The sequence below is a fragment of the Peromyscus leucopus genome, chromosome 8b, assembly GCF_004664715.2.
Source record: "Peromyscus leucopus breed LL Stock chromosome 8b, UCI_PerLeu_2.1, whole genome shotgun sequence".
In the NCBI taxonomy this organism is placed as follows: Eukaryota; Metazoa; Chordata; class Mammalia; order Rodentia; family Cricetidae; genus Peromyscus; species Peromyscus leucopus.
This window is the reverse complement of record NC_051086.1, coordinates 10,284,756-10,312,655: the sequence shown is the minus strand read 5'-3', so window position 1 is coordinate 10,312,655 and position 27,900 is coordinate 10,284,756. Positions and strand designations below refer to the sequence as shown.

The 27,900-nt window shown below is 43.0% G+C and overlaps 1 protein-coding gene across 1 annotated transcript; it reads left to right on the top strand.

Annotated features, from left to right (window-relative positions):
- The first annotated feature begins 18 nt into the window (after positions 1–18).
- Rars1 (arginyl-tRNA synthetase 1) lies at positions 19–27,016 on the top strand. The gene is made up of 15 exons (XM_028864298.2): positions 19–124; positions 1,299–1,433; positions 5,850–6,041; positions 7,765–7,873; positions 8,551–8,651; positions 9,019–9,140; positions 10,424–10,544; positions 13,697–13,826; positions 15,088–15,192; positions 18,920–19,098; positions 19,991–20,100; positions 20,901–21,006; positions 25,696–25,868; positions 26,146–26,393; positions 26,776–27,016. Exons 1-15 carry the CDS (start codon positions 80–82, stop codon positions 26,883–26,885), a joined length of 1,986 nt encoding a protein of 661 aa, XP_028720131.1. The 5' UTR covers positions 19–79; the 3' UTR covers positions 26,886–27,016.
- Positions 27,017–27,900: the final 884 nt, after the last annotated feature.

Below are 27,900 nucleotides of genomic sequence, written 5' to 3'. Positions count from 1 at the left end.
GGGCAGGAATTTCCGTTTCCGGCCAACCACTAGCCACTTCCGCTTCCGGACACTTGGCGTGTGGGTCGCTGACAGGAGGATGGACGGGCTGGTGGCTCAGTGCTCTGCCAGGCTGCTGCAGCAGGTTTGTCCTCTGGGTGGGGCGGAGGGCTCGCACCCGGCGGCAGCGGGGCCGGCTCAGCAGCGGCTTCCACAGGCGGCGGCCGCGTCCCAGCCCCGGACCTCGGTGCTGGCGAGGCCCACGCATCCTGGGCGGCCGTTTTCTCTTGGCTAGGAGAGGAAAACCCCATCCCTGGCCGGGTCGTGCGACTGTCACACTGAGAAGAGCGGGTATCGCAGGGCCTAGGGTGTGGACGGCGAGGCTCGCCCTGCCGCCTGCGCACGTGTGCAGGGCTGGCGGCCAAGGCCGGGTGTGGCAGACGGAGCATGTGTGCCGTGGGACCTAGCCAGAAACTTTTCCAAGAAGCCGCCAGCGTCGGTCCGGGACACTGTCACAACTTTAGAAAGCGAAAGTGGGACCAACTTCGTTCCTTTTCCCGGTCCTAGCTAAGAGTGATAGGAAACCTGTCCTGTTACAGCAACTGCTTTATGCAAATCAGCAGCCCCTAGGTACACGTTAAAGGGACAAGCGCTTTACTGCTGAGAGCCCTGTTTATAGAATCGGATACTGGAGATGGGGGGGGGGATGTATGGGAACTTTACTTAGACCTAGAAACGGCAGACACTTGAGTGATTTTGAATATGGATGTTTTCTCCTTTTGTCCCACTGGGGATCCAACCCAGAGCCATGCATATGCTAGGCAAGCAACAGGTAAGCTAGGACCCCAGCTCTCACCGGTTGGTTTTTTGTTGTTGGTATTGTTTTGGGTTTTGTTTGGGTTGTTTTGTAGTTCAAGTCATAAGATTTAGGAATATATAGGTAGTTTGTAAAGCTGGAAACTTGTACTCTGACCAAGTCAGGGTGCATTGTTGAGCTGAGGAAGAAACTTCTGTGTTTTAGAAAAGGGTTTGCTATATATCTGTCGTAGGCTGGCCCCAAACTTTAGCCCTCCTGCTTCAGCCTCTCAAGTGCTAGGATTATATCTGTGTGCGACTGTGAACACTTTATTAGGTTATATTCTCAGCACTCACATGTAGACTCTCTTTCCTTTTATGAGGGATAATTGCTGATGTTAGTAAAACCATTGGTATCAAAAGGAAAGCTCATTCTCATATTGTGGAGAACTGAAATGAGGAAGTAATTCTCTGGTACAATTTGCCCTTTGACCTGGACTGGGAAAGTGCCTTTCCCTTTATAGGAAAAGGAGATTAAATCTCTGACTGAGGAGATCGACCGGCTGAAGAACTGTGGTTACTTAGAAGAGTCTCCGAGTTTGGACCAGTTACGAGAAGAAAATTTAAAGTTGAAGTATAGACTGAATATTCTTCGGAGGGTGAGTACTCTCTCTTGTGTGTCTTCTAATGCATTTTTTTTTTTTTTGTTACTGAAGATTCTAAAATTATACCCAACAGAAACCGAAAAGAGGAGTTAATATTTAAAAATCTGTTTTCCTGAATAAGGCAAGTTAAGACTCATTCAGTGCATGGTGGAAAAATTGAGGTCCTAGCTTTTGAAGTGGTTCACCATGTGGGTTTAAAGACTGTCTTGGGAGTTGATATTCTTCAACGGGTTATGCCCATGCTTTCAAAGAAATGTTTTTTGATGAAGCATTACCAAAGAAATATTTCATTTATTTAGTTTTTGTACTGAAACCTAGGAACTAACTAATGGGGATGTCTTAAAATATACTCACTCATACATAACTTCTACACTATGGAGTTGATTATTTCACAGTTCTGTTGTATTTTATAGCATCTCTTGGGTTTCTTTCTTAGTGTCTCACTCTACAGCCCAGGCTGGCTTCCAGGCTAACCCCCATCCTTCAGTGTCTTTCTGCTTCTGTCTCTCTAGTGATGGGCTCAAAGGTGTGCGCTACCATGCCGTCATTTTAATGGCCTTGTAGTCCAGCAACAGCTATCCATGTCGGAGAAAAAATAAATCAGCTTACTTTGAGTTTTTTGTCTTGCCTTTCAAGTTTGCTAATGACACATCCCAGAGTATTACCTCATTCTCATAATTGTTCTCCAGTGTGTGTGTGTTACTCCTTGGGTTGCACAGGCATTACTCATCTTAGGCTGCCTGACCCATTCCCTTGAAGGTTTTATTACCTATCTGGGATCTGTTTTGCTTAAATTACTTTGTCTTTACATCTTCTAACACAGAATTCCTTTCTCATGGACTCCTCACAAAAGAAACATGGTTTTGGTTACATCGTTTGTTCTGAATTTATCTATACTCAATTCTCTGTTATAGTTGCTTTTTTAAAATTCAGGGGTGTGTGTGTGTGTGTGTGTGTGTGTTGGTTTTTCAAGACAGGGTTTCTCTGTGTAACAGTCCTGGCTGCCCTGGAACTCTTTGTAGACCAGGCTGGCCTCCGAACTCACTGAGATCTGCCTGCCTCTGCCTCCCGAGTGCTGGAACTAAAGGTGTGCACTATTTCCGATGTGTTTTTAAATGCTTATGGCTGCTGAAGGCAGAAAGAAAGATAACACAAAGAGACTACGAAGAGCACCATGGTGGTGGTGCCTCTAGTCCCAGCATTCTAGAGGTCGAGGAAAGCAGATTGGAGTTGAGACCAGCCTGGTCTACAGAGCGAGTCTCAGGACAACAGGGCTACACAGAGAAACCCTGTCTCAAAAAGAAAGTATTGTGTACAATAGCCATTCATCCTGCCTGTTTCCTCTCTTCGGGCCACATGCTCCAACTTGAAAGCACACACCAGATGTTCTGGCTGCAAGGTATTTTAGCCATGTTCTCATGAACATTGCAGCCTCGGTTTCCCTTTATTCCTTTTCATTAAACCGCCTTTTTTTTTTTAGCCCTGACCTTTTTGGAGCTCACTATGTGGACCAAGCTGGTCTCACGTGGATCCACCTGCCTCTGCCTCCACCTCCAGAGTCTGGCTACTTAGTTAATTAGGTATTCACAAAGTTTGTCGCACTGGCGATTTTAAGATTGCCATCATGATAGTGCTGCTATTAGAGAATCCTCTAATCTTCATTTCCTCAGAGCTGTTGTTCTTACAAAATGCATACAGTCAAGTTACTTTACTGTAGTAAAGGTGATTGTACCAAGATGTGTATTTCTTTTGGTTTTGAGTCAGAGTCTTGGCCTTCTAGCCTTGGCTGTCCTAGTGTGCGGTGTATACCCCATTTCCCTTGGACATGTGGCAGTCCTCCTTCCAGCCTCCCAAGGCTGGAATTAAAGGACTGTGGCACCATGGCCAGCTAGGAAGTTAAGAACCTCATGTGCTGGCTCCCCTCTGTGATCCTAGCTCCTGAAAGGTGGGGGGGGGGAGTATTACTGTGAGTTCAAGACCAGCTTGTGTATGTGTACAAGTTAATTACAAAAGATACATATCAATATCTTTCCAGTTTACAAAAAAGTTAAAACATATTACTGATTTTGGGGACCTAAGACTATGCATAAATGACATTTTCTATTGGAAATTTTTAGATTGAGCTGGGCAGTGGTTACACATGCCTTTAATTCCAGCACTCTGAGGCAGAGGCCAACCTGGTCTACATATCCCAGGGCAGCCAGGGCTACACAGAGAAACTATGTTTCAAAATCAACCCTTCCCCCCCCCACACACACACACCCCAAAAAAGAAAATCTTAAGATTGTGAAAAGCATGAGTAAGAAATTGATAAACTAAAAACTTAAAATTGATCTAGTTTGGGAGCTGATGCCTGTATCCCCATCACTTTGGAGGTGGGGGTTGGAAAATCAGGATTTCTAGGCCAGCTTCAGCAGCTGGAGACTGTTAAAACAAACCAAAGAGGAGAAAAGAAGGAAGGAGAAAAAAAAAACTTAAACCAACTTGTTTATTTGTTTCCTGAGTTAATGTTTAATTTTCTGGTATGGTAAATTTCAACCAAAGAACAGGCTTTATTTTTACAAAGTTGTTTTGCCTCTGTATCATAGCAATCTTTTCATAAACATGGACGGAATTATACTTTGAGAACAAATGTTCCCAGAAAGAACCACACCTTACCTTGAGCCTTCTGCAAGGCTAATTGACTGATCGGAACTTAGGGAAGAGGTCCAGAACCTAATTACACTTTGTCTCAGGCTGTTGTGAGCCCCCTTAATAGCCATTCCTTGCCCTCTTCAGTATTTGACCTAACATTTTAGCAAAATTTCTGTGTAGTCCTAGCCCTGGCTGTCCTGGAACTCTGCCTCCCACCTCGTCAAAAAAATGATTTTGCTGGGTGTGGTTTTGCATGGCTTTAATCCTATCACTGTGGAGGAAGAGACAGGCAGATCTCAGAGTTCAAGGACAGCCTAGCCTATAAAGAGTTCTGGACAACCAGAGCTACATAGAGAAACTGGGGGGAGGGGGGGGGGAGAAAAAATATAACTTGGTAGACTGAAGGAAGAGGATTGTTGAAAGTTTCAAGCCAGCCTGGGCTATAAAGTGACCCTGTCTCCAATTAAAAAAAGAAGATAGTTTGTGTATGAAAGTTTTCATTTTGTAGCAGTGATGGGGAGGATAGGACTTGACCTCTACTTTCCTGTCCACCTTGTTTGTAATCTGTCAATCACTGACTCATGTGAAGGTAATGATGGTGGTGACGGTTCCATTTTGTTATGTAGCTAAAGTAAAAAAGCATGCATACACAACACTTAGTACAGAATTGAACACTACATCCATTTTATTTAGCTGCTCTTGAATTCATATTTAAACTGGTGGTCTTTCAGTTTGTTGTCATTTTGAAACAGGTTATTACTGCGTAGCCCAAGCTGACTGCTCCTATCTCAACCTCCTAACTGCTGGGATTTTAGGGGTAAGCTTCTGGGCCTGGCTTTGATTCCTTTTGTTTTTTTTTTTTTTTTTTGGTTTTTCGAGACAGGGTTTCTCTGTATAGCTTTGCACCTTTCCTGGAACTCACTTGGTAGCCCAGGCTGGCCTCGAACTCACAGAGATCCGCCTGCCTCTGCCTCCCGAGTGCTGGGATTAAAGGCGTGCGCCACCACCGCCCGGCTGATTCCTTTTGATTACTGTTAAGTTAGTGATATAGTTGGGCTGTGGGTGGCTCAGTGGTAAAGGAAGTGTTTTCCTTATGCTCCACAGAAAGCACGTGTTTACTCACTCCTGTCAGGAGGATCTCTGCTAGGCCAGTGCTCTGCTGACAGGTCACATCCTTTCCTTTTCCCTTCTTTGAGATGAGGTCTAGCCCTAGTTGTGTAGCCCTAGTTGGCCTGGTGCTTGATATGTATGTAGATCAATCTTCCTCTTACCTTCTGCAGTCTGTTCTGTGATCTGTTTTGATACCATCTTATGGCAGGTGTGACGCCAGGCATATTGGATAGCACCATGAATGAAATACTTTCCTGCATTCAGCAGTCTGGTTGTGGAGGCGATTTTGTGAAGGTGTAGTGAGTGATGATAGGAGTAATTATATTCTATCTTAAAGACTGTGCTCCACTTAAAAGCTGTTGAGAAACAATGAGTAGGTAGGTGAGCCAGGGGTTATTTATAGTGAGGCAAAGCCTGTCTTAATGGTCTATGCTTGTCTCTGCCTCCTGGGTGCTGGGCTTCACTTGTGTTCTTTTCAGTCACCACTTTTTATTGTTTGTGTTCTGTGAAGGTAACTACAGAATGGACGCTCTCTCGATGGTTCCCGAGAATGTCTTAGAACCCTGTGAGGGTCTGAGCATTCCTATCCTGGCTTTTCTCAGCAGAGTTAGAGTTTTGTGTGATGTTATATTACTCTATTAAGACACTGCTGTTCTTTTCCTGCAGAGTCTTCAGGCAGAAAAGAGAAGAAGACCAACCAAAAATATGATTAACATCAATAGCCGCCTGCAGGATGTCTTTGGCTGTGCCATTAAGGCTGCTTATCCAGACCTGGACAACCCTCCTCTGGTCGTAACTCCAAGTCAGCAGCCCAAGTTTGGAGACTATCAATGTAATAGTGCCATGGGTATTTCTCAGGTGATGTATCATTTGTTTGCCTGGCCCTGCTTGACTTGATTTTCTTACATATCATCACTCCTATGAACATAAATAACAGTAAATTCTTTTTTGGTTTTCCGAGACAGGGTTTTTCTGTGTAGTTTTGGTGCCTGTCCTGGAACTCACTCTGTAGCCCAGGCTAGCCTCGAACTCACCAGAGATCCTCCTGCCTCTGCCTCCCGAGTGCTGGGGTTAAAGGTGTGCGCCACCACTGCCCTGCATCAATTCTTGCATCTTCAAGAAAGGTTACACGGAGCTCAGTGAGAGCAGTGTGTGTGTTGTTTTGTCTGCTACTTATTGCTGTGTTCTGGATTGGTGGGTGTGGCTAGAGGCATTTAGAAAAGGAAGTTAAAAGTTAACAAATTATTGCCAGGCATGGTGCCATGTCTGTGATCTCAGCACTCCAGGGCCTGGGGCAGGAGAATTGCCACAAATAAAGGGCAGCCTGGGGTGCACAATGACCCTGTCTTTTTTTTTTCTTCTTTTTTTTTTTTTTTTTTTTTTTTTTTTTTTTTTTTTTTTTTTGGTTTTTCGAGACAGGGTTTCTCTGTGTAGCTTTGCGCCTTTCCTGGAGCTCACTTGGTAGCCCAGGTTGGCCTCGAACTCACAGAGATCCGCCTGGCTCTGCCTCCCGAGTGCTGGGATTAAAGGCGTGCGCCACCAACGCCCGGCCCCTCTTCTTCTTTTCTTCTTCTTCTTCTTCTTCTTCTTCTTCTTCTTCTTCTTCTTCTTCTTCTTCTTCTTCTTCTTTTCTTCTTCTTCTTCTTCTTCTCCTCTTCTTCTCTCCTCCTCCTCCTCCTCCTTCTTCTTCTTTTTTTTTTTTTTTTTTTTTAAAGGTACCTGAAGATCACCACCATCAATTACTTGCTACATCTAGGATGTTTTTGAAGCAGACTTTGTAGTCTGTTTTTCCTTTTCTATTTTGGTTTCTTGAGACGTGGTCACTTTGTAACCAGGTGTCTTGACTCAGCCCTCAGGTGCTAAGATTTCTGGCATGTTCTGTTCAGACAGCCAGGGTTCCTTTCTAAGCTGAGGAGTTGGTCCTTGTTTGCAGCAGCTGCGTTCTCTGACTGCGGGTGACCTGTATCTGTTTCCTTCACTTTCTCTGTTGATCGGGAAGGGTTTGCTCTTGAGCGGACTTTGTTCTCTAATGCTCCTGGGAGCTTTTCACTGGTGGTGGTGGTGGTGGTTCTTTTTTTTTTTTTCTTTCCCTCTTTTGGTTTTGAGACAGGGTTTCTCTGTATAGCTTTGGAGCCTGTCCTGGGACTCATAGAGTTCCACCCGCCTCCACCTCCTGAGTGCTGGGATTAAAGGCGTGCACATCACCACATGGCAGGTTTTGTTTTGTTTTGTTTGCTGGGCTTCCAACCCAGGGAGTCACGACCACTCAGCCCAAGAGTGCTGCTTATGAAGAGTAGACAGTTTCATGACTTGGAATTAAGAATGTGGATGTGCTGGCTCGGGCTTTGTAGCTGTAAGCTTTGTTGTGTATTGAGGGGGTAGGTGTGAAGTATGGATGTGTGGTTTGGGCATGCTTTGGTTCCTCTTGGCACTGGTGATGCTCTGGTTTATCCATTCACTGGTGTTGAGCTCTGCATCTACTTTTTGAGTATTGTACAAATGTAGCTCATGCTTTGTCAGTGACGAATTCCCTAGGAACTTGCTACCTGGTGCTAATGAATTATTTGACTTTGTGTTGTAGATGCTCAAAGCAAAGGAACAGAAGGTCAATCCTAGAGAAATTGCAGAAAACATCACCAAACACCTGCCGAGCAATGAATATATTGACAAGGTTGAAATTGCGGGTCCTGGTATGATATGCTAGCTTTCTTAGTACTGCATTGATGATGAGTGCTTTCTGAGACTTAAAACTGTTTAAAGCTTCAGTGCTGGATCTTGGGGTGTGGCTAACTCAGTGGTAAAGTGCTTTCCTAACATGTATAACAACAGGGTCTCTGGCCATATCCTAGTGGGGCCACCAAAATTAATTTTTAAAAAAGTTGCCTTGCATGGTGGCACATGCCTGTGATTCCATCTACTCAGGAGGTGGCATGATATGTACAGAGCGGCCCAGACATTTAATATGTCATGATCCAAGTGTTAAAAATAACCTGCATTATTAATTAAGAGCTACCATTTTGGTGACCTGTCTTTGGATGGTTTACTTTGCCTTCCACTGATCAGGTTTTCATCAGCAAAAGGGCTAGGTAATGTGGCTAACTAAGCCTGCAATAGAAGAGCCTTCTGTTTTCTAAGTTGAGCCAACCAAAGTGGATGGGCTGGAGTAATACACAGCAGCTTTTTTGGGGGGGAGGGGCAGGGGGGGCGGGTGACGATTTGAAATAGATGCTGAGGCAGGTGTTTGCAGAAGGGCTTGAGTAGTTGTCTTGATTGCTGTTGGACTCCTGAGGAGTTTTACTCAGCTCTCTCACACTTTCTGGAGCCAGCATAAGTGACCTGGAGACTGATCATTTTTTACTACTCTTAGGTTTCATTAATGTCCACTTGAGAAAGGACTTTGTGTCAGAACAGTTGACCAATCTCCTAGTAAATGGAGTCCAACTACCCACTCTTGGAGAGAATAAAAAGGTATGTGTGCTAATACTTTAGTATTTTAGGCTTGCATGGCAAATGCCCTTATTGGGGGTGACCTTCACTTTATATTGAGATCATGAGTGTAACTTGGAAGTAGATTTCTGGTGTGTTTTATAATTTTTTAATCTCATTCCATAGGCATTTCAGATTTATAACTGGTACTTATGCACCTATTGCTGAATAGTATTCTTGAATAGTAATTTGTATAAATTAATTTGATTCTTTATCAATTAATATGCAATTAAGAGCCACAAAAAAATCTAATGCATGAATTAGAATCTAGACTAATATTTAGGACTAATTTTTATATGATAGAATGATAATATTTATGCCCCCTTTTAAAACTCTTTTTCTGTTTTAGGTTATAGTTGACTTTTCCTCTCCCAACATAGCTAAAGAGATGCACGTTGGCCACCTCAGGTCAACTATCATAGGAGAAAGTATGAGCCGACTCTTTGAATTTGCAGGATACGATGTGCTAAGGTGTGTTCTCTTGCTTTTGCTTGGAAATTAAAGGTGTCTATTAAAAATGACACCTCGTTTTTGAAGTATCTTCAACGCCCAGGCTCAAAAGCTCAGTTCTGTTTTCTAATCTTTTAAAAATATGTCCTGGGGCTGGGGACATGGCTTAGGGGTTAAAGCACCTACTGCTCTTGCCCAGTTCCTAACGCCCACATCATGTGGCTCACAGCTTCCTGTAACTCCTACTCCAAGGGATCCAGGTGGTGCCTGCATGTGCACAGACTCAATATCATACATATAAATAAAAATCAATCTTCATCTTATAAAAATATATCTTGGCACCTACCCCATATCTGAACTTTATCCTTTTTGTAGACTTCCTGTTTGAAAACAACAAAAGATTTACCTTTTCATTCATTTATTTTTGTGTGCCATGTGCGTGCAGTTCCATACAGGCCAGAAGAGGGCATTATATTTACCTAGAACTATAGAAAAAGGCAGCTGTGAACTGCCATACTGGGAACCAAGCCCAGGTCTTCTGCAAGAGCAGTGGGTGGGTACTCTTAACTGCTGAGCCATCTCTCCAGCCTTCACAGATACTTCTTGAGTGCCTCAGATATAACAAGAACTTACCTTCTAGTAGTCAGAGAGGCCTAATCAAGAGTGTTTGTATTGATTGGGCTTTGTAGGCCATGATATGAAACTGGGATTTTATTCTAACTAGTGGAGCCATATGATCTGAAAACTTGTTCTGGTGGTAGTGAAGAAGCTAGATAAATAAAGAAAACATGTGGTTCAGCAGTCAAAAGGCAGAGATGAAGGGTGTTACCCATTGGCATTTTGGAGCCATTTATTCCCTACAGTAATTGATTGAAAGTTACATTTTCTTCCTTCCTCTTGTCTTACATATATGTTTTTTTGGGGGTGAATGAGGCTGATAAAGGTCAGAGAACAACTCAGGGGAGTTGGGTGTCTCCTTCCAGGGATGGAAATCAGGTCTTCAGGCTTAATGGCAATGATTAACATTGGCTCAGCTATAATGTTCCTAGTTAGCCACATAATATGCAGTTTATAGCCCATTAATTAGAAATGTATTCATTCGGTAAATCTTAAGTTCTCACCCTAGTCGGCTGTTTCTAGTTACACAGAGTTGAATGAAAGAGCCCCAGACTTGACCTTGGCAGTTGGCAGTCCACTGAGGAAGCAGCTGCTGTTAGAGTGGCATGTTGACACTTAGATGTTAATGGCTTCTAATGGAATGTACTTCAGCCTTTTTTAAATTCTTGTTCTCTGATTGTTATCAGGTTAAACCATGTAGGAGATTGGGGGACCCAGTTTGGCATGCTCATCGCTCACTTGCAAGATCAATTTCCAGATTATCTGACAGTTTCACCTCCTATTGGGGATCTTCAGGCCTTTTATAAGGTTTGGCACGATTGTTGTGTATTTGTATTTCTGCTAACCTTTCCAAAAGGAAGTTCAAAACCATAGTTGAAGTCACTGTGTACTGAAAAGAATAACGTGAAAACTGGAGAGATGGGTCAGTGGTTTAAGCATGTGTTCCTCTTCCTGAGATCCTGAGATCTGTTCCAGCACCCACAAGGTGGCTCAGTACTGCTTCTCAACTCTAGTTGTAGGGATTTGATGCCTCCTTCTGGCTTCCAGGGGCACTGCACTCAGGTGCACAGCCCACACACAGGAACATACATATTGAAATCTTTAAGAGAAAAGAAAGATGCTTACCGATCATAGTTTTCCACATACAGTGGCTACCTTGGTAATGCTGCATTGCACTGAGTGAGAACAGAAGCTGATTCACAAAGTTTACTTACTTGAAACACTGAATTCTTTTTTCACTCCTAGATACTTATTTGTTTTGTGTACTTGGAAACAGCCACCCTGGCGTCCATTTACTTTTGTGTTTAGTCATAGAAATAGCTGTCTCCCGTCCGTTTACATGTCTTTGCTTTGTTTATTGATGTATGTTAAAAATTGAGCTGGGCGGTAATGGCGAACACCTTTTATCCCAGCACTTGGGAGGCAGAGGCAAGAGGATTTCTGAGAGTTCGAGGCCAGCCTGGGCTACAGAGTGAGGTCCAGGAAAGGCTCCAAAGCTACATAGAAACCCTGTCTCAAAAAAAAAAAAAAAAAAAAGTGATGGGCTGGGGAGATGCCTCAGCGGGTAAGAGCACTGGCTGCTCTTCCTGTATTACCACGGTTCAGTTCCCAGCACCCACACAGCAGCTCAACAACTGTCTGTTACTCCAGTTCCAGGGATCCAACACCCTCACACCAGTGCACATAAAATAAAGTAACTATTTTTAAAAAATGAATTCTACATTACCTGCTATCCATTGTAGTGTAAGCAGGTAAGAACAGTTTGAGTTTTGTATTGTTTTGTATGGGTTCTTCTGAAATGTGGTCTCTGTGTAGCCTGGACTAACCTGGAACTCACTGTCTCATTGGCCACCCTAAAACTCAATAGCAGTTTTCCTGTCTCAGCCTCTCAAGAGCTTGGTTTACACATGAGCTACCATGCCTGGCTAAAACCAAGTGGTGGTGGTGTTTTGGTTTTTAAAATATTATGCTTGTATGTTAGGGGTCAGTCGTGCATCAAGGCCTATGTGTGGAGGTCCAAGCACACCCTGCAAGAATCAGTTCTCGCCCTGTGGGTCCTGGGGTTGAACTCTGACTCAGAAGCCAAGTACTTTGACCTACCATCTTGCCAGAGCAGTTTTTAAAAGACAATCATATACCTGTGGGGGGGGGGAGGTGGGCAAATGCCTGTAATCTCAGCACTGGGGGGCTAGGAGCAGAGGATCTAGAGTTCAAAGTTAACCTCAGCTATAATAATGGGTCCAGCCCTGTTTTAATCGCATGATGACTTTGATGAGAGTTCTGCTGGAATTGGGTACTACAGTTTTTATTCCCCTACTGTAAGTTTTCTGTGGCTCTTTCCCAGAAAGCAGCTTTGTACATACAGTCTTATGTTTTCAAAATGAACCAAGTTAGACTACTGGATAAAAAGCAAACACTTGAGTTTTGTTATTTTCTAATAAAAATTTGAAAACTATGAAAATAACTAATCATGTTAGAATTGCCTTGGACATAATGAAACAGATTTGCTAATTAATGTGTGATTTTGCAGTACATTGCTAAAATTTACTGATTTGGTAATGGATCAGTTTTCCAGTGTTTTTTAAAGTTTGTTTTTTTGTGTGCCTAGAATGGGGGAAATGCACACATGTTTGTGTTAGCCACTGAAGCCAGAAGACAACTTGTGGGAGTCAGTTTTCTCTTCTACTATGTGGGTCCTGGGAATTGAACTCATGTACTTAGGCTGAGCAGCAAGCTCCTTCACCAACTAAACCATCTTATGAGCCCCATAAGATGTTCTTGAAAGGTTATTTGCAAAGGAACACTAGGAAGCGTTCCCTGAAAGCATGTGCTACCAGAATAGAAATGGAACACTGAAGGATTTTGTGGTTTTGATTTTTTTTTTTTTTAAGATTTATTTATTTAGCCGGCGGTGGTTGCGCACGCCTTTAATCCCAGCACTCGGAGCAGAGCCAGCGGATCTCTGTGAGTTCGAGCAGCTGGCTACCAAGTGAGTTCAGAAAAGCACAAAGCTACACAGAAAACCTGTCTCGAAAAAAAAAAAAAAAAAAAAGATTTATTTATTTATTATCTATACACAGTGTTCTGCTTGCTTGCATGTACCTGAACACCAGAAGAGGGCACCAGATCTCATTACAGATGGTTATGAGCCACCATGTGGTTGCTGGGAATTGAACTCAGGACCTCTGGAAAAACAGCCAGTGCTCTTAACCTCTGAGCCACCTCTCCAGCTCAGTTTTGATCTTGAGAGTTTGTAGACTAGGCTGGCCTGTAAACTTGGTATTCTGACTGCCTCCAGAATGTTAGGGTTACAAGCAGAAACCACATGCTCAGCTGAGTTTTGTATTTTTAAGAAAAAATAATTTCATTTTAAAAAAAAAACTGGGCTATTTGTCATGTCTGTCACGCACACTTGAGTGTATGGGCTTACGTTAACATCTGGTATCTTGATCGCTATTTATTGAGATAGAGTCTCTTGAGTTCTATCTGGGCTAACCGGCCAGCTTCCCAGCATACTCTTCTCCCCCACCCCTCACCAGAATTCTCGATTATAGGTGCTGTCAAGACTGCACAGCTGTACTTGACTTCTGGAGATGGAACGTTAGTTCTCGAGTGCAGGATGGGCACTTTACCCTATGAGCTCTCTGCCCGGTTCAGCTGTGTCTGACTCCTGAACTCTTTTGGGGGGAGGGGTGCTCTCCGTTGGTTGGGTTGGGTTTTTTTGTTTTAGAGACAGGGAATTACTGGAACGCACTGCATAGAGGTCCACCTGCCCCTGCCCCTTAGTGCTAGGATTTAAAGGTGGACCACCACACCTGGCTACGCTGGTTGGTTTTGGCTTTGTGTTTGTTTTTAGGACCCCATCTTCTTGATTTTGTAGAGCGCTGTATTCTCTGTTGTCTACTTCCTGTGGTGTGTGCATATGTACAGAAATGAGTATATTCTTCTTTTAAAAACAGGAATCTAAGAAGAGGTTTGATACTGAGGAGGAATTTAAGAAGCGAGCCTATCAGTGTGTCGTTGCACTGCAGAGTAAGGACCCAGACTTCATAAAGGCCTGGAATCTCATCTGTGACGTCTCCCGAGAAGGTGAGTCTCTAGGGGCCATTAGCTAGCTCGAGTTTTGACTCAAGATTGAGTCTAGGTTTTTGTAACTGGGGTGTTTGTTTGCCTGTTTCTTCAGACCTCCCATATACTTTTTCTGAATGATTGTGTGAATTCAGGTGTGTGCTTTTGCACACAGCCCACATGGAGATGAGCGGACAGGGGCAGCTCTGGGGAGTCTTTTCCTTGTACCTTACTGGGGCAGGATCTCTATTGTTTCTGTCTGCCATGCTTCATGCTGTACTCCAGGCTGTCCTGGCCACAATTACCCCATCTCATCCTAGTGAGCCAGGCGGTGGTGGTCCATGCCTTTAATCCCAGCACTTTGGTCTACAAAGTGAGCCCCAGGACAGCCCCATTACACAGAGAAACCTTGTCTCAAAAAACAAACAAACCAGTCCGTCTTATTGTAGCACACTGGGATTACAGATACACACCACCACATCCAGGAATTTACTGTGTACACCAGACTGGCCTCAAACAAGAGATCTACCTTCTTCTGCCTCCAGAGTGCTGGGATTAAAAGCATGTGCCACCATTTCCAGCATATGATTTATTTTAAATTATCTATGTTTGTGCACATTAGTGTTGGTGTCTGTAATGACCAGAGGAAGATGTTGAATCCCTTGGAACTGGGGTTACAGGTCATTGTGAGTCTACTGAAAGGCTGTTGGGAACTGAACTTAGGTCCTTGGTCCTCTACAAGAGCAGTATATGCTCTTAGTTGCTGAGCCATCTCTTAGCCAGTACATCCAGGTTTTTACATGGGTTCCAAGGATCAAAATCCAGTGTCAGTCTTTCATGGAATGCATGCCTACTTTATTTGGTGCTGAAGAGTGAAGCAGGCCACATAAATGCTGCACCTGTAACCTTCACTGGAGAGTTTTAGAAGGATGTTTTTCTTATAGGTAGGCAATAAATAAATAAATAAATAAATAAATAAATAAATAAATAAATAAATAGTGATGTTTTGGGAGTAGGTGAGGGTCTGCTACATATTAAACCCAGGGTCTCATGCTGGCTAAGCATGTCCTATGCCACTGAGCTATATCCTAAGGCCCGGTGTTTTCTTAGGTATGGTATCATATTCTCTTCTCAAATGGCAGCATATGTATTGTTCTGTATTGTACATGGCCAGTGTAATGAATTTCTTTTTTGTGTGTGTTATATAGATAACAAGTTTTCTAAATGTTGTGTTTTTCCCCTTTTGCTTAAATGTTTATTTACTATATTTGGTATTTTCTAGAATTTAGTAAAATCTACAATGCATTGGACATCACTTTAATAGAGAGAGGAGAATCCTTCTATCAAGATAGGATGAAGGATATTGTAAAGGAATTTGAAGATAAAGGTGAGCAATACATTCTTTTAAATTTTAGGACTGGAGTTACAGCTGGTTGCTAGCCACATGGGTGGTGGGGATTGAACCTGGGTTCTTTGTAAGAACAAGTGCTCCTAACTGCTGAGCTAATTCTCCAGCCCCCAGTATTACATTCTTTTTTTTTTTAAGAGATTTATTTATTTGTTATGTATACAACATTCTGCCTCCATGTATGCCTGCGTACCAAGAGAGGGCACCAGATCTCATTATAGATGGCTGTGAACCATCATGTGGTTGCTGGGAATTGAACTCAGGACCTCTGGAAGAACAGCCAGTGTTCTTAACCTCTGAGCCATCTCTCCAGCCCGAAGTTTGATTTTTTTTTCCCCCCTTGGGTTTTTGTTTGTTTGTTTATTTTTCTGATACAGGGTTTCTCTGTGTAACAGCTGTGGCTATTCTGGAACGCACTCTGTAGACCAGGCTGGCCTCGAACTCACAGAAATCCACCTCCCTCTGCCTCCTGAGTGCTAGGATTAAAGACATGTGCCACTACCAACCAGCCCAGTATTACATTCTTTAAACTTGTTTTATTATTACTGAAACTTGCAAACAGACAAAAACAGAATGAAATTTATAGTTACTGAAAAGACCATAAACTCATCACAGAACTTCAACAGTTACAAATGTTATATGTAGGGTATACCTTATTCTATCCATACACGTTTACATAATTTCATCTACCACTCTGTCCCTGAAAGAACATATGCTTTGTGCTTACTCCTATTATTTCACCAAGGAAATAATGCCTTAATTTCTTGTTGTGTGTGTAGGATAGAGGCAGGGTCTTGCTATGTAGCCCTGGCTGACTTGGAATTAAATATGTAGACCACAGTGACCTTGAACTCTCAAATTGTCTCCTGCCTTTGGTAATAATTTCCCACCCCCAATTTGATTGAACCCTGGGACTTGTACCTTGTACATGCTAGGCAAGCACTCTTCTGCTATCAGCTCCAATGATAATGTCTAAATGCCATTCAGTAGACAATCTAGATTTTCCAGTGGGATTTATTTTAATTCCATCATTTGTTCATTTGAATATAGGGTCTCTCTGAATCCACAAGCTGGCTTGGAACTCACGGTCCTCCAGCCTCAGCTTCTCAAATGCATGTTTGAACTATGTCAGACTTCATAGTTTTTTTAATCATAGGGTTGTTTTGGTTTGTTTGTTTTCTTTCTGGACTCTCAATATTTATTTGTGGTCTGGTAATACATAATAACCCTCCTTTTCATGTGTACTTTTTTTTTTTTCTTGCTCTGTAAGGAAGGAACCCTGGTTAGCCTGGGGCGGTGGTGGCGCACGCCTTTAATCCCAGCACTTGGGAGGCGGAGGCAGGCAGATCTCTTTGAGATCGAGGCCAGCCTGGTCTACAGAAGAAGATGCAGGACAGGCACCAAAACTACATAGAGAAACCCCTGTCTCAAAAATAAAACAAAACAAAAAAGGGAAACCCTGGCTAGCCTGGAACTTGCTCTATATAGACTATGCTGGACTCAGATTTGTAGTACTCTTCCCTTTTTGCCTCCGAAGTACTGGAATTACAGGCATTGCTCTACCATGTCTGGATATTTTTCTTTTATTGTTAAAGAAAGAAGGCTTATAGAATTCATTCCCTCTCTATTTTTTAACTGGAATTTTGTGCAAAAAATTGCCCAATAATTTTAGGGTTTTGTGACACAGTTTCACTGCTTACTCCAGTCAGTCTCAGATCCACAGTGGTTCATGATCGTCTTTTTTGTAAAGATTTACATATCTTGTTGGGCATAGTGGTGCATGCCTTTAATCCCATCACTTGGGAGGCAGGCAGATCTCTGTGAGTTCCAGGACATCCAGGGCTACTCAGAAAAAAACGCTATCTTGATAAACAAAATAGATGTATATATCTTTATGTGTGTATAAGTGCTTGCCTGCATGTGTGAGTGAGAAAGAAAATGCACCATGTGCATGCTCCTGGGGGCCAGAAGAGGGCATCAGTTCCCTGGAGCTGGAGTTACAGTTGGTTATGAGTTGTCTGTCATGTGACTGTTGGGAACCTAACCCAGGTCCGTCTTCTGTAAGAGGAGCAAGTATTTTTTTTTTATTAAATTTTTTTCTATTTATTTTACGTACCAACCAGTTTCTCCTCCCTCCTCTCCTCCTGTTCCCTCCCCCTACCTCCTTTCTACTCCTCCCCTCTATCCACTCCTCAGAAAGGGTAAGGCCTCCCATGGAGTCAAGAAAGCTTGGCTATCAAGTTGAGGCAGAACCAAGCTCCTCCCTGCTTGTATCAAGGCTGAGCGAGGCATCCCACCATAGGGAGTAGGTTCCAAAAAGCCAGCTCATGCTCCAGGAACAGATCCTGATCCCACTGCTAGGGGCCCTGCAAACAGACCAAGCTACACAACTGTCACATGTAGAGGGCCTACGTTGGTCCCATGCAGGCTCCCTAGAGATCTAATATTCATGAGCTCTCACGAGCTTTTCGGGTCAGCTGTCTCTGTGGGTTTCTCCATCATGATCTTCACACACATGCCCGCCCACCCACCACCCACTCACCCACTCACTTGCTTATATAATCCCTTCTCCCTCTTCAACTGGACTTCCAGAGCTCAGCCCAGTGCTTAGCTGTGGGTCTCTACATCACAATAAGTGTTCTTAACCACTGAGCCATCCTTCAGTCCTGAAGCCTGGTTCTTGAAGGTGGAAATGGATGGAGTCTAGGAGCCATACTTTGAAGATAATAAAACAATGTCCATGGGGGTTTGTTGGCGCTGTGGAGCTGCAGATTGATTGAACACTGGGTCTTATGTAGACTGTCAAGTGTATACTCCTGGTAGCTCCTCTCCCAGCCCTGATCAGCACAGGCAAAGTCAGAGCCCATAAGCAATGAATCTGAGATTCACACAGTCTTCCTTCACAAGCAGTAGTTTCAACCACTACCTAGGAGTCTGTTTCCTAAACTGTAAGTTAGTACGGTAGCATAAACTGAATAGTGACTGTAGCAACTATAAACATTAAATTTGGGATTTAATACTATGGGTGACACAAAATCCAAATAGAGCTATTAGAATGTTTCTCCCTCTCTCTTCTTGGGTCTGAGAACTTTGCTCTTTATTATAAGCACCTGAACACAGTTTTATTTCTTCCTGCTCTTTATTCCAGATACTAAATCTTGCTGTTTGAGCACATTCAGAGGACCTATTTTCCTTCCAGAAGAAGGTTATGGTTCTACCCAGAGAGCAAAGCACATATGTTCATATTTTGTCTGCTGTGTGTTGGATCAGAGTTTGACCAGATGTGTGTGTGAGTGCAGAGCATTATATTTGACCGTGCCCTGAAGTCAGTCTTGGCCGTGGATCATGTGGAATAATCTTTTAAAATACCCAGAGGGCTGGTGAGAGGACTCTGCGGATAGAAGACTTGCTGCCGAGCCTGATGACCTGACTTCAGTCCCTGAGACCCACATGGTGGGAAGAAAGTACCAGTTCCCAAAAGGTGTCTTCTGACATCCACATTCACACTGTAGTACATGAACCACACTCTCTCACACACAAATATATAAGCTCAATTTTTAAAAAACAAAATGTTCATAGAATGGCCAAGTATTTATGTGGTCCTAGAATAAACTAGGATTCTGGGTCCAGGAGGGCTCTTTTAGCTTTGTTAATGAAGGTTTGTGTGTGTGTGTTTTGTTTTGTTTTTGTTTTCCTTTATTTCTAGGATTTGTGCAAGTGGATGATGGCAGGAAAATTGTGTTTGTTCCTGGGTGTTCCATACCATTAACCATAGTGAAATCCGATGGGGGCTTTACTTATGATACATCTGATCTGGCTGCTATCAAACAGAGACTATTTGAGGAAAAAGCAAATAAGATTATCTACGTGGTGGACAATGGACAAGTAAGTGGGATTTGTCTAGGGCCTAATTGCATTTGGCACTTAAAGATTGAAAAAAATTCACTAGAAACTTAATAATTCAGAACACTGTTGCCATCTTTGGAGAAAGAATATGGTTGGAACCAGCTTTTTAGCTACTTTCTGAATGTATAGATTATTCCTAACCTGGGGAAGCGGAGGCAGATGGATCTGCAAATTCGAGGACAGCCAGGGCTACAGAGGGAAGAAACAAAATTGTTCCTCTCCCTGTGATGGTGTGGCAAACAGGTCCTTCTGTGTAATATCCTGGTTTGGGCTATTACAAAAAGTTGAAAATTTCCCTTTGTGAATGTGGCCTTGTGGCTCTGCTTTTATTTCAATTAATTTTAACATATAGACACATAGAAATTGTACTTCATGGAAATATAAAAGCCATTTGACTTTTGTTGTGGGATAAGGTCCCAGGTAGCCCATTTGACCTCAGACTGAAAATCCCACCTTTCTGGATGAAAACTAAGATTTACTAGAAAAGCTTTTTGTGAATTTGTCCTTAGTCACTTTTGCTCTGGTGAGGAGCAGAGCCTGTGTTTGGCCTATAGTAGGCAAGTGCTGTGTCCCTCCATTGCTCTTCAGACAGTTTGGATTTGTCTTAGGAGACATGGTCTCAACACCGGCTACATAGCGGAGTAGGACCTTGAACTCCTGATTCTGCGGCACAGAGATGACAGACATGTGTTGACCTGAGTGGAGAAAGTGTCATTCAGTCTTGCTCTTGGTGATCACATCTGGGGAATAGAAGAACTTTATAATAATGATTGCCTAACAGGGTTGTCATGTGATCACTGAGCCCAGAAGAGTTGTCTTTTTAATCAGTATAGAAAACTAACAAGCTCTGTTGTGTTTCTACTCTTCTCAGGCTGTACATTTCCAGACAATTTTTGCTGCTGCTCAAATGATTGGTTGGTATGACCCTAAAGTAACTCAAGTGAGCCATGTTGGATTTGGTGTGGTGCTAGGAGAAGACAAGTAAGTGGACAAGGCAGAAGCCGTTGATGACTACCCTGGTCCCCAGCTTCAGACAAGGCTTCATGTTACTCAGTCCTACAGCAGCACTGAGAAATTAGTATAGACTAGTATACTGTGTGTGAACTCAGCTAGGCCACTTCCCCTGTGGTGTAGCCCCTCAGGGCATGTAGCCTCTTAAGGACAAGTGTGTGATGTTGAAAGAAACTAGACTGTCACCACACTTCCCCATCTAGACTGCCCGTTTCACACAGGATGCTTGGCAGTGTAGTCAAAGCCATTGGTGAATTTACCTTTAGTTATAAACTTGAAAAAGTGTGAGTCATTGAGATTCCAGTTGAATTTAAGATTTTTGTACAAAATATGAAGCTTATCAAATCTAAGTTAATGATGTCCATTCTTTCACTTTTTTCTGTTTCCCCATCATTTCCCTCTGTTCTGTTCAGTCTTTGAGACAAGGGGTAAATAGAATGGGTGTTTATATTTCAGTATTTACCAACTCAAAGGCACAAAACGCTTCTCTTTTTAATGTGGCTGGCTTTCTTTTCATTTCACTATTAAAGTGTAGTAAGGATAGAGTTCCTTAGGGAACTCTTAGGGGCTTAAAAAAAAACAAACTAAAACACAGGATGCTTTGAGTCGAGACACTGGAAAGCACTGTGTCTTTGGTGCTCATCCCTGGTAGCCAATTGGAATATGGCTCTGTTACCTTGGCACATAGTGCCATCTGTGGCTAGATCCCTCAAACCTTCATTGAAGAGTCTAATTGGGAATTTTTGGATGGGGCTTTAAATGTCTTTCAGGAAGAAGTTTAAAACACGCTCGGGTGAAACGGTGCGCCTTGTGGACCTGCTGGGAGAAGGACTGAAGCGGTCCATGGACAAGTTGAAGGAGAAGGAGAGAGACAAGGTGGGACAAGGCCGTGCCACACACACGCCACACATACGCCAGCAGTTCTGTTTGACGGTTCCCCTGCGTAATGTGGCTCTGAACCTTAACGCGCGTGTGTGTGTGTGTGTGTGTGTGTGTGTGTGTGTGTGTGTGTGTGTAAAAACACATAGAAATTGTGCTTTATGGGAGTAAAAAGGCCATGTGACTTCGGTCGTTGTGAGATAGGGTCTCTCGTAGCCCAAGTTGGTCTCAAAATTCTTATAACCAAGGCTCGCCTTCAACTCCTGATGTTCTTGCCCCCACCTCCCAATTGCTGGGATGGTAGGTGTGTGCCACCGTGCCTAGCTCCCACATTATATTTTCATGCTATGTATGAGTTGTTTAAGTTAAACATCTCACACTGTTATGGTTAAAAAACATTCAGTATAAAGTAATGTCCAGTACTCCATTTTTCAGACCCTCTCCCCTCCACTTCCTTCTGCTCTCATAGACTGTTTTGACTAGTATAGATTTGGTGAGGTTTTGCAGCAGGGTCTCTCCTTTTTAGCCAGGATTAACTCTAAACTCATGTTCAGCCTGGTTTCCAAGTACTGGCTTTACAGGTGTATGCTACTCTGGCTACAATGGACCTTTAATAATATATATTGATTGTCATAATGTATAAACGTGCAGTGTCTTTTGATTTTACTTATCCATGTGTCATAGTTTTTCTGGCATGGTAAGCAAGCACTTGTGTATCTGAGGCTAACCATGAACTACTAATCTTCCACTTCCCTGGGGCTATACTGCCACAGCCACCCTTTTACTTCTTCATGTAATCATTCCTAGGGATGTTTTTGTAGCTCTTAGATGTAAGTCAGTGTTTTTCTTGGTTTCAGATAATTAGGTTCTTACCTGTAAGTTACTGTTAGGCCCCTGTAGAATGTGAGTTCTGTTCCGTGGTTCTGCACAAGGAAGTGCAGGGCTCTTGAGTGTTGGTGTGAAGGTAATGCTGTGGGGCAGACTCCAGGCAGCTCTCTAGGGAGTTCTGTAAGCCAGCAATGTCTGCCCCCAGAGCTTCACTGGCACAGCTCATCTTACTAGCAGAAACACATTTCTATAGTGATGTTAGCATTTTGCATCCCATAACTTCATTGAAATTAAAATATTAAAGGTACATTGTGGGAGTACCCCAGACACAGGCTCTGGCCTGAGTCTTATGATGTAGAGGCTCGTGTGGGTTTGCAGTGTGAATCAGTTTTCTTCCAGTGTGAAAGTTTTGAGTTGTCCACAAGTTGGCATGAGACTTGTCTCTAGGTCTTCATCATGTTGTACAATTTAGACCTTTATTATTTTTACTGATTCTGTGAGACTTTGGATTGGAGGTACACAGAAGAATTTAGGATGTACAGAAAGATTAAACAGTAAGCCAAGCCAGATGTGATACATACACCTATAATACCAATGCTCAGGAGTCAGAAGTATTAGTCACATGGTTGTAGGAGTTCAAAACCATCTGTGCAATGGTGAAACCCTTCGCCACACACATAGTGTATTTCGGGGTTTTGCTTGGTGGTGGGGAGGTGAGATAGGGTTTCACTGTAACCTAGTCTGTCCTTGAACTCTTAAGGTTACAGGTATGACCCATCATACACAGCATTCTCAGTTTGTAAAATGAATTATATTTGAGTTATACTAGCTTGATTGTTCATGTAGTATAACAGAAAAAGGACAATAGCCACTGTGTAGTCATTCTTGAAGATGGAAAGCAGGGGTTCTTGAAGCCAGGCATTCCATGCATAGTTTGTCTTCTGAAGCAGAAGCCTACTCTGTAGCCCAAGCTCGCTATGACCAGCCTTCCCAATGTGTGTGAGCGTAGAGCCTGTTCAAGAAAACCGCATCTTGGTCAATATGAAAACAGTAATACTACTACTATTTTTAGCAATGCATCCATGCTGGACATGGTAGCTTAGGCCTGTAATGCCCACCACTTGCTCAGGAGGCAAAAGAGCACAGACTTGAGGCCAGTCTCATTTACATAGTTAAGACCATAACAAAAACTGTTCAGACAGTCTTTTACGTGACCTAGGCTGGCTGCAAACTCCTGATTCTCAAGCCTCTGGGTCCTAGGTGCTCATGTGCCACCATTCCAGTTTATACAGTGCTAGTGATAAAACCCAGGACCCTGTGCATGCTAGTAAGCACCAATTGAACTGCATTCCCATGGGATTTGTGTTTGGGTATTTTGTTTGGTTTTTGGTTTTTGTGGGGGTTTTTTTGGTTTTTGGTTTTTCGAGACAGGGTTTCTCTGTGTAGTTTTGGAGCCTGTCCTGGATCTGGCTCTGTGGACCAGGCTGGCCTCAAACTCAGAGATCTGCCTGCCTCTGCCTCTCCAAGTGCTAGGATTAAAGGCATGCGCCGCCGCCGCCGCCGCCGCCGCCGCCGCCGCCACCACCACCACCACCACCCAGCTTTCATGGGTTTTTGAGAATATACCAAATTGCTATTAACTGTAGAGAGTAAGGTCTTCAAGTTTACTTCCACTGAGAAATTATCAGAAATATAGTCTTGAAGACTTGGTTCAAATTTTGATGAGAATTCAGCAATGAACAAGGATATTCTATTATTTTATAAAACTTAAAGACACATCAAAATACTCTTAGGAATATTTATGTCAATATTTATATAAATGTTAAGCCTTTACCTTGGCACTTGAGGACAAAGGCAGATGGATCTCTTAGCTCCAGGCCATCCTGTCTCATGCAAAACAGAACATTTTATCCTTCCCTTATACTTCTCATATTCAGTGTATCAACTTCATTAGGCTCTTGCCTGTATGAGATGAAGGTCCATATGAAGAAGCCTGCCATGTAAAAGGTTTAAAATACTTGATCAAAATCTGATCATAGACCAACCATTGAGAAGTAATAGTCATGTTAGGCAGAGTTAGAAGCAATTGGAAAATTTTGGTTTTAAGACATTTTGCTTTCTAAATCTTTGAAGTCTGTTCCTAAGTAATTAAAACCAAATAAAGGCATACGATTCAATAGGCACTTTCCTTGTGAAAATAACCTGGATTCCAGCTTGTGATTATGCAGCAGAGGTCAAGAACATTTCAAGCTGGGCATGGCAGCCTGTACCTGTAACACTAACACTAAGGAGCCGGAGGCAGGAGGACCTTGATTTCAAGGCTGTCTTGAGCTGCATAGGATGACCCTGTCTCAAAATAGAAAACATTTTTAGAATTAAAAAAGACCACTATTTGAAGAAAGGCTCCTTGATTTAAGCAGAATTAAGATTCTGGTATAACATCAGTGTGTTAATGTTTTGGTCTTACATAAAGTTTGCCAACATTTCAGTTATTCTGACTTCCTTGATCATAGATTTTCTTAGGCTCAGTCCTTTAAAGTCAGTTCTGGTGGCACATTGCCTGTAATTGTCTGAGGCAGGAGGACTGCAGAATTCAGAACCAGTCTGGTTGGCGTGTAGAGCTCCAGCCAACCAGGACTAACAAGACCCTATCTCAAAAATGCGACCAGGAACATACATCCTTCCTACGCCTTGTCCAAATCGCTTAGATCCTTTGTAGCTTGCTCAAGCTTTTAGTTTCACCCTGTTTCTTTCTTTCTCATTGTCAAACCATCGGTAATTTCTTTCTACCACAGGAAATCCTTCCTCACACTAGCTCCTTTCCCCCTGGCTTTTATTCCTTCCTTAGAAACAATGTTTACAGAAAACTCTTGGGATGCGGTTCTGTTAATAGATTGCTTGTCTAGCATGAGTGAAGCCCTGGGTGGGATCCCCACTAACAAACGGCTCAGTCCTGCAGTCCCAGCATTACGTCGATGGAGGCAGCAGGATCAGGAGTTCAAGGTCAGATGACTGGGGTGAGCCTAAGTTACTTGAGACCCTGAATTGTAAAAAAATTTTTTGGTTGGGGCTTATTTGTTACAGTTTGGTATGCTATCTTGTTTTTGACTCGCTACGTCAGCCGGGCTGGCCTTAAATTTGTAATGCTTTCTTAGCCTTTAGATTACTTTTTGTTCAAACGGTTATCAAATTTGCATATTACCTAATTTATTTTTAGGTATTACATGTCAATCGGTTATTTTAAAGATTATCACAAGATAGAAAAACATACTTTAACAAATGCACCAGTTTGTAAAATTGAGATGACTAAAGCTTTAAAATCTAAATTGTTGGGTATAGCAAGTCCCTGTACTGGCTAGGTTTTAAAAAGTTTCTCTTACCAGCCAACTCCCAATAGTAGGGTTGGACTCTAGGGTCTCACACCAAGCCAGAATGCTGCTGTCTCCAGCCCCTGCCCCAATAACAGAACTCCAAATGACTGAATTTACTCACAAAATTGTTTGCTGCTTTCATTTTTCAGGTTTTTTTTTTTTTTAAGTCTAAAAGTATCTATTGAGCAAGCTCAGAATGTATATATGGAGTTGTATGAATTATTATGAGTAATCTTTTGCAGGGGGTGAACCAGTGGATTAGGGTCACTTGCTAGGAGCATGAGCAGTGGTTGTGTTAGCTGGGCACTGGTGGTGGCGCACGCCTTTAATCCCAGCACTCGGGGCAGAGGCAGGCGGGGCAGAGCTACACAGAGACTCTGTCTTGAAAAACTAAAAAAGATAGGAACTCTGTAGAAGCTTCGGACTCAGTCTCCTACCTGTGAGGCAAGAGTAGTGAGCAAGCTCTGAAGTGTTTGTCTTCCCAAAGGTCCTGACTGAAGAGGAGTTGACCGCTGCTCAGACATCCATTGCATATGGCTGTATCAAATATGCCGACCTGTCCCACAACCGGCTGAACGACTACATCTTCTCCTTCGACAAGATGCTGGACGACAGAGGGAACACGGCCGCGTACTTACTGTACGCCTTCACTAGGATCAGGTGACTGCTCAGACTCTTGGTTTGGAAACAGATGATGGGTGCTTTCACTGTAAGGCAGGGTAAGAATCTTTTCAGCTTTTGAGCCAGGGTCTTGATTGTGTGTGTCCAAGGCTAGGTTCTCGTCCTCTGTCACTCAAGTGCACAGGTCGGGTCGACCGCACTGGGGCCAAGAGTCTGTTTGAATTGCTGATGTTTCTAACTTACACTAGTCATACTAGATTACATGCTTTTGTGTGAAAACAACCTGTGCCTGACCAACAGTTACCTGCTATTTCAGGTCTATTGCACGTCTGGCCGGTATAGATGAAGAGATGCTTCAGAAAGCTGCTCGGGAAACCAAGATTGTCTTGGACCATGAGAAGGAATGGAAACTTGGCCGGTGCATTTTACGATTCCCTGAGATTTTACAGAAGATTTTAGATGACTTATTTCTCCACACTCTCTGTGATTATATATACGAGCTGGCAACTACTTTCACAGAGTTTTACGATAGCTGCTACTGTGTGGAGAAAGATCGACAGACAGGTAAGTGTCTCATCCACTGTTCATCTTGGGGAAGAGGTGCCACCAGGACTTGCATAGAAACTAGGAAATTTTACAGCAGGCTGTGGCATATGTAACAGTTTGAAATGTGGCCGATCAGAGCAGAAATGGGTCTTAAGTGGTGTCCGTATTGGAAACACCCACTGTCATTGACGGCTCTATGTTAACAGGGCAAGCCTGGGAACAGCATCGGGCCATGGGGTGGGTGTTACTACTTCATGTGGGGGCTTAGGAAAGCACACTGTTGAAATGTGCTGTCCTTGTATTGAAGGAGAAGGTGGGCTGCTCACTTTTCTGGAAAAATAACCAGTCATGTAATGACTCTCAAGCTGGTAAACAAGTTAATGTCTTTTTTCTCTTCCAGGGAAAGTGTTGAAGGTGAACATGTGGCGAATGCTCCTGTGTGAAGCAGTGGCTGCTGTCATGGCCAAGGGGTTCAATATCCTGGGAATCAAGCCCGTCCAACGGATGTGATCCTTGGTTTGGGGACTTCTTACCAAAGGGGCCATTAGTACTGTTTGCTTTTTAAACAATCATGTGGACACAAAGGCAGTAAAGGAATTTTCACAGTAAAGGACTTTTCACAACTGTCTATGCAAAATGGGTTTCTTTGTCTCTAACAGAATTGATTCTAAGGCGGGAGGTGGCTCAGCAGTTAAGAACACTGATGTTTCAGAGGAACCGGGTTCAATTCCCAGATCATCTGGAGTCCAGTCACACCAGGATAAATAAACAAACAAACAAACAGAATTGATTCTAAAGAGGAAATCACTTTCATAAATTTTGTTTGAGCATTAAACTACAATGGTGTAGAAGCCATCAGATAACAGAGCTTCAGGTATCGGAGTTGGAGAGAGTGTGTTTTCAGTCATTTTCATCAGACAGGAAATCCCAGCTTATTGAGCCCTAAACCTTGTCCCACCCTGCCCCACTCTTCTTTGATTGAAATTTACCCCAGTTTTACAGGTCACAGAACTGAGGCTCCACAGAGGTCAGTAAGTTCCAGATTGTTCCGGACCGACACCATGCATGGCTCACCCATTCCGTTTTAGTAAGAGATGACATTGACGGTACAACAGGTCTTGGTTAAGGTGACAAGAAAACAGCTTGGCCCCAGATTAACTCCAAATGTCCCATTTCTCTAGTCTTAATTGTAAGAAAAAGTCATCCCTGGGTTCAGCATTTTTTTCTACAGAATAGAATAGGAGTTCTTTTAGCAAAGCAGGTAGAAATTGGTAGTGGCCGTAAGGAGGGCAGTCCAGGAGGTGTCTTAGCCACGACATGTGGGCCAGTAGCATGCCAAGGCTTAGTAAATGTTACTACATCCAGTCTATTTCTAAGAGTCTCAAGTTCAGAAGAACTTGAACAATGAACTTAATGAGTTGTAGTAGTAGCTACCACAAACTTACCCTCCTGTCCACAATAGCTACTTCTCCAAGAACTGTGGGGCAGCCAAGCAATTTTCTTTAGTATGCTGACTGCACATTCT